Here is a 6,790-nt window from a genome sequence, read left to right as displayed (position 1 = left end):
CAATATTCTTCTGCATCTTCGAAAAAGATGCAAATTGCATAAGCCATTTTTACAAAAACAAGTGAATCATACTTGCAAAAATAGCTTCATTCCATTTAATGAACTTACAACAGATACCAGAATCCAAGTATAATGCAACATCTACTCTTCTTCATTCCTGGTGAGAGGAATAGAAAACCTTCGCCGGCACAGAGAAGGAATGGTTGGACTTATATGGAGACGAAGAGGGACTCTCATTCTCTCTCCATCACCCCACAATGCGTATGCTTCTTCCCCATGAGCAGCATCATCACCAACCTCAAGCTCCTCTTCTTGCATCCTAAGATCCACAATGTGGCTTATAAGAACACAAACCAGGCTAGTAACAACCACATTCCAAACAATAATAAACCCTGCTCCAACTAACTGGTACCATATTTGCCTCATCCCTTCACCCACTGATTCCCCCTTAGAGAAGCTATAGATTAAGCCTGGACCATACTGATCATCGCTATACAATATTCTTAGAAGCCCGGGTTTGGCAAACACGCCAGAAAGAAGGCCCCCAAGAACACCAGCCACAGCATGAGTGTGAAAGACTCCTAATGTATCATCCACACTCTGAAAGAATGCTGATTTTTTGTGTAACACCATCATAGTGTACCATGGAATGGAACCAGACAAAGCTCCCATCAACACTGCTGCCCATGAATCCACCAAGCCTTTTCACAAACATAGGTAAAAAAAACAAGGTTAAAGAGGATGTTTTTACATGAAATAACACAACTAACTTTTGATCGGTTTGAGTGAGCATCATCATTGATCAATATACTACCTGCACCTGGTGTGATGCAAACGAGGCCAGTGATCATTCCCTGTACGGCTCCTATGACCGAGCTCTTGGTATATACCATCATGTCCAATGTAAGCCAAACCAGTAGGCTTGTTGCAGTACATAGATGGGTGTTGAAGATGGCCAACGATGCAATTTCTCCCACTTGGAAAGTAGCTCCACCGTTAAAACCTGTCCAACCCATCCACAAAAACCCTGCACCTCCCAGCACGTGAATTATGTTGTTTGGTGGAAAGTTTTGCCTGTCGTATGAAATTCTTGGACCAACCTGCCATTCATCCACACTTGTTAAGTAGCAAGTTTTTCTAGACTTGTGAAAGTGATAGTGTTGATAAAGATGAAGGGTTAGAAATTGAATGTACCCAATAAGCAGCTGTGAAACCTGCAATGCCAGAAGACAAATGAATGACGAAGCCACCAGCATAATCGATTATTTTTCCCTGGAGGAAGCCATTTTTGCCCCATATGCTGAATGCACCAACAGTGTAAGAGAACGTGAGCCACAAAGGAACAAACAACATCCACGCATAGAAGTTCATTCTCCCCAGCAAAGACCCTGCAAGCAACACAACAGTGATTGCGGCAAAAGCAAATTGATAGAACACGAAGTCAGCCATTGGAAAGTACCCAGCACTCGACTTCGCTAGCAGAAACTTCCCACTCAGAGCGTGGTTGGGCTTTCCCACGAATGGCAAAAGCTCACTTCCAAATGCCATGCCATGGGCCCATGAAACCCAACAAATGAGCACGCAAGCAAAGGCGTACAGGGCCATGAAGGCTGAGTTCACAGCCCATTTTCTCTTAACCATGCTGCCGTACAGGATGACAAGCCCAGGAACACTCTGAAGGCCCACCAAGGTTGCCGCCGTTAGTTGCCATGCATTATCTGCTTTGTTGTTCCACTCGGGAGATGCATCGCTTGGCAAAAGCGATGATGGAATGGGGAAACCATAAGAACTTGCACTCATGGTGTTTGAAAAAATTTCTCTGTGGTGGGATAGAGTTTGGAATATAAAAGGTGAGAAATTTTGGACATTTTTTTAAGGAACTTTTGAAATAATCGACTAGTTGTTGTTTCTTGTTGCGGTGATTCGACATCTGCTATAGACACACTAGATTCAATTCAAATTTATATTGTAAAAGGGCTAAACTCTAGAATCTTGAGTGAGGTGAAGTTTTGTAATTTTATAGTTTGCACTTGAGACAAGGGATAATAAGCAATTCACTTGTGACGTGAGGAGCATTGTTCTAATCGACTTCGTTTCCTGAGCAAGTTAAATTTAAGTAATAAATAATCATTGAAGACAAGAAAAATGACGCAATTGCAATAATTAAAGTAAATAAATTAATAGTTTAGCACAATTGTGTGAGTTGAGATGTTGTAAAGTCTTTTAACTTGTTTATTCTGGATGAAAAAACTCGAGGAAATATCTTTATTAAATTATTCTCTTACAACCAATAGCCAGCAAACATTTAAAGTATATTATAGTTTCTGTTTTTGTTTGTAATTACAATGATGTCACTATTATTCTTGTGATTATGGTTGGTTGTTTATTTAGGTACTTTAATTTTTTTTATTTTTTTTTAAATTTGAAGGGATTGTTAAATCGCTTGTATATCAATTAAAACACTCCAATCTTACCTATAATTAATTTTAATATTCTTTTGTCAATTAAACATAATTTGTTTTAAATCTATTGTTTTGTTTCAAATATTTGTACAGGAAATATTGACAATATTCTTTTTTATCTTTTTCATTTTCTGTTAAAAAAATTGAAAATAAAAATAAATGACATTTTTATAATTTACAGAAGAAAGTTAAAAAAGTAAACAGATAAGGATCGCTCATTTAACTACGTACTAACAATACTAACAAGAGACAACGATGTTGTATTCAGTTGGGTTTTTTTTTGACGGATAGGAACCGGATACTATATCAATGACTTAGTTTTCAGGGGATTAAATGAAATAAAATAAAAATAAAAACAAAAAGAAAAAGAAATTGGAAAAGAGTTATAGGTAGTTTTTAGTTTTTCATAAGCAGAACGTATGTATTAAAATTAATGAATATTCAAACTCCTACATAATAATCAAATGTAATACCAGACATTCAAATAAAGCACAGCCTATTAATAAAGAAAATAAAAAATTTCTTATTATTAGGGATTAACGAAATGAAAATTGTAAAAGATTCATCACTTTTTTTTTATGGTTTTTTCCACTAAAGATAATATTATTGTTGAAAGGGGAGCTACTTCAACTCATATAAATATAATTTTCATGATGTCCAAGTCTACACATAATGTGAATTACTAGTTTAGAATTAGTCTTGTTTTGTTAGCTTGTGCATTAGGGTGTTAGAGTAAAAATATCATATGTAAAACAAGCTTGCATTGAGTTGTATTAATCATCAAATTCTTGCATGTGCATTCATAAATCGATTAGCTACTTAACTAATAGATTAACTGAGGGTACTGCACTAATGCAGTGAAAACACACTCACGATAATCTATTAGGTAAATTCCTAATCCATTAATGACTGCAGAGAACTCTGTATAAGACTAATTTCTGAAATCAGTTTTAAGAGTGAAAAATTACAAAATTACTGAGAAACATTCTGAGAAACTGTCCTCTGAGATTTACATAGTTCCTAAACATTCTTGAGAGATCATTCAAGTAAAGATTCAAGGAGATTGATGGTGGATTCAACCTTGATCGGTCAAGCTTAAATCTAGGAGCAAATTGACAAATATGCACAACAATAGGTGTATTCGTTTCTTGATTCTTTCTGATTGTATTTTTGTTCATAGTTGATTCACTGAGTAGAGTGGAGGTCTATGTGCAATTGTGTGAATGCATTGCTCTTAAGGGGGAGTTCTTGATTTGTAGATCAAGCTCCTTAGTCTTTAGGATCTTGAATTATATAGATGCTCTTGTAATTTTTGGATCTCTATTGAGTTAGTAGAATCCTCCTAAGTGGGTTTACTTAGGAGAAGATTGGACGTAGATTCATCTTTAATTGAACCAGTATAAACTGTTGTGTTCTTGGTTTCTCTCTTCTCTTACATCTTTCTTAATTGGTTTACATAGTTCATTAACAGAGAACTATAAAATTGGTTAATTGAGTCATAAGGGTTAAAGATACTTTCAAGATTCAATTTAACCAAGTAGAAAACTCAATAACCAGTTCAGATCCCTTTCTTAGTTGGATTATATTAGACAGATGTGATTTAACAATTATTAATTCCAAGTGTAAACCAAACTACACTCATCTTAAGAATAACTCAAGAATTTAGAACGTCTATAGCAATATAATATTTTTATTTATTAATAAAATAATTTATATTTAAATATATCATATTTTTATTTAAAATTTATTTTTTCAATATTTTTAATACAAAATTATTTATTAAATTATCATAAATTTATATAACTTTTTTTTAGATTAATTATTAATAAAATAAGTAAAATAATTATTGTTGTTTTCTACTGTACTGTGTATTCACATTGAGGTTGAATCCTACAATTGCCATGATAATGTCCTGATCTCAGTTTGAGAGGTAGATGAAAACTCCTTCGATTAAATTATAATATAAATGGAACAACTCTCTTCTTATTAATTGATTTTGCAGGATATAGATACATAAAGTCTAAGAGATACCAATATTGGAGGTGTTCGAAAGAACGTGTAGCGAGAACTCCTCTGCATTCATATTCTCAAATGTTTAAATCATCTGATATATTTTTAAAATAAACATATATGCAAAGATACGTGCATATCTCATATACATATATAATAGGTGTATCATGAATTAAAAAAATAATTAAATCAAACTAAAATTCATTCGTAAAAAAATAAAAATATTTAATTATTGTCTTTTTCTATAAATAAAATTATAATTTATTAAAAAAAATTGTTAACTCGTTAAATATTATTTTTAATATTATAAAATTTAACAAACATTCATAATAGTTTAATTAAATTTTATTCTCAAACACTCACAAATTTAATGAAGGTATATTTATTCTAAAAAAATATATTTTTTGGAGTTTTTCTTTTTCTTAAGCCTAAAAACAAGGCTTTTACATGTTTGAACCTTAAGTTCACCCTGCTCACCATACCGAAAAACCTGTTGAAGAAGGTATGAACGGTTTCATATTACCAAATATCCAACACTATTAATCTTTTTCAAGTTATCTTCTATTTGTACCTTTTATATATGTAACATCAATCTTCATGAAAAAATTTGGGAAGTTAGTTCTCCAAATGCTTCTACAGAAATATGCGGGCAATCTATAAAGATGAAAAGAAAGTTTTATAAAATATTAATAGAGTTTTAAAAAATTTCGTAAATAAAATTAATAGATATTTATAGAGTCATCTAATAATTTTATTAGTACTAGAAATACATAATTTATCGACGGAAATTTAGTGAGAAATAAAAATTTGTTAGTAAATTCAAATTATTAACAGAATTAGTGATAAAATGTGACAGTAAATGAATCCAAATTTATCTAAAGATATATTTGTTAGTAAATTCAGTTGTTAAAATGTGAACTGAATATCTGTCAATAAATTTCGTTGATAAGATTGTAATAAGTAGTAGAGGAGGTAAGGTGGGCTTGGCCCGGTTGGCCAACTCATAGGCCTGACAATAATATGTGGGACGGGCCGAGATTTTGAGCCTGTTGGCCTACATAGTTTGCAGCCCATGCAGACTAGTCTGCGGTCCGTATAAAAAAAATTTGCACTTGTGTATATGAGTTACTTTCCTTATGGACTTCTTCATGAACGTTCCAAATTCTTGTATCATTGAAAAAGACAAGTATTATGTATTTTTTAATGTACTAAACTTTGAAGAATAAGTCAAATAATGAATATGAATATGATGAAAATGTTGAATTACCAATTTATTATCTACCTTCTCAAAGTCTTTGTTTAATTTTGTGAACTTGTTAAAGTTTTCAAATTTGTTGAACATTGAAAGTTTTATCATAATTATAAAAAAATGGATGATCTCACGGACCAAGTTCGGGTCGAGACGACCCGCATTGCCATCTTTGAAATTATGAGTGATATGAATGACTTTGATAAATGAGAGAAAATGATACCACAAGGAAACATGAACTTAGTTTTTAAATATTAGTGTTGGTCAAATTTGACATTATTAACATTGGTCAAACTATGATGCAAACGATTAGATTTTTTAAAACAAAACTAAATGTTGTACGATTATTTTTAACTTTTTGAAATAAATATTTTTTTTAGTATCAGATTAATGTCGACCAAATCGGACACTAAGTTTATTTTTAAAACAAAAAAAAAATGAAAAACTCATAAAATTATTTTAAATTATTTATTAACGAACGTTAAATAAAATAAATATTAAAAAAAATAAGGTTAATGTCAGCACACTCACCTTATTTAATTTTAACATTTATATTTGTTTAAGCAAGCGTTAAGTAGTTAAAATAAACAAGGTTAACATCGATTTAGCACGCTAATCTTATTTATTATTAATATTTTATTTATTGAAGTTCACATTGGCTATATGACCCTGACTATAAAAAAAAACTAAAATAAATATTAAAAATAAATAAGATTAGGGTTAGATGTTGAAATTTCATGACTCTAAACAATTTTAGAAATATTTCGTCAATATTCTTGTATTGAGGAAAATTGGCTGGATGTCAAAGAATATTAATGCATTTTCTTCCTTTTGCATGTCACATAAGATTCTTTGCATTTCTTTAATAGTAAACAATCATTTAAATCTTCATATTATTTACAAGTACCACAACACTTTAATAAGATTAAAATCCTCTATTTCTTCTTCAGTGCTACTTTCATCAATTTATTTTTAAATAGTGATAGCCTACATGTTTCACAAACCCTCAATGTAGCAAACTCATATTTTTACGATACACAATCATTAGGGTGTAAATGTATTACATTAT

The 6,790-nt window shown here is 31.3% G+C and overlaps 1 protein-coding gene across 1 annotated transcript; it reads right to left on the bottom strand.

Annotated features, from left to right (window-relative positions):
- On the bottom strand, positions 1–2,039 carry LOC114179817 (ammonium transporter 3 member 3-like). Its single transcript, XM_028066282.1, has 3 exons — positions 1,195–2,039; positions 815–1,100; positions 1–701 (listed from the first exon to the last, which is right to left on the bottom strand). Exons 1-3 carry the CDS (start codon positions 1,798–1,800, stop codon positions 142–144), a joined length of 1,452 nt encoding a protein of 483 aa, XP_027922083.1. The 5' UTR covers positions 1,801–2,039; the 3' UTR covers positions 1–141.
- Between the last annotated feature and the right edge of the window lie 4,751 nt (positions 2,040–6,790).

The sequence above is a fragment of the Vigna unguiculata genome, chromosome 3 (genome assembly GCF_004118075.2).
Source record: "Vigna unguiculata cultivar IT97K-499-35 chromosome 3, ASM411807v1, whole genome shotgun sequence".
In the NCBI taxonomy this organism is placed as follows: Eukaryota; Viridiplantae; Streptophyta; class Magnoliopsida; order Fabales; family Fabaceae; genus Vigna; species Vigna unguiculata.
Note: the sequence above shows the minus strand (reverse complement) of the source record. Positions and strands in the feature narration are given on the sequence as shown.

Bases quoted from the DNA above. Each gene is read 5' to 3' on its own strand.
- LOC114179817 (XM_028066282.1), bottom strand. From the start codon at position 1,800: ATGAGTGCAAGTTCTTATGGTTTCCCCATTCCATCATCGCTTTTGCCA. The intron at 1,101-1,194 runs GTACATTCAATT...GATGAATGGCAG, and splicing joins GTTTCACAGCTGCTTATTGG to GTTGGTCCAAGAATTTCATA. The intron at 702-814 runs GTAGTATATTGA...GTTTGTGAAAAG, and splicing joins TTGCATCACACCAGGTGCAG to GCTTGGTGGATTCATGGGCA.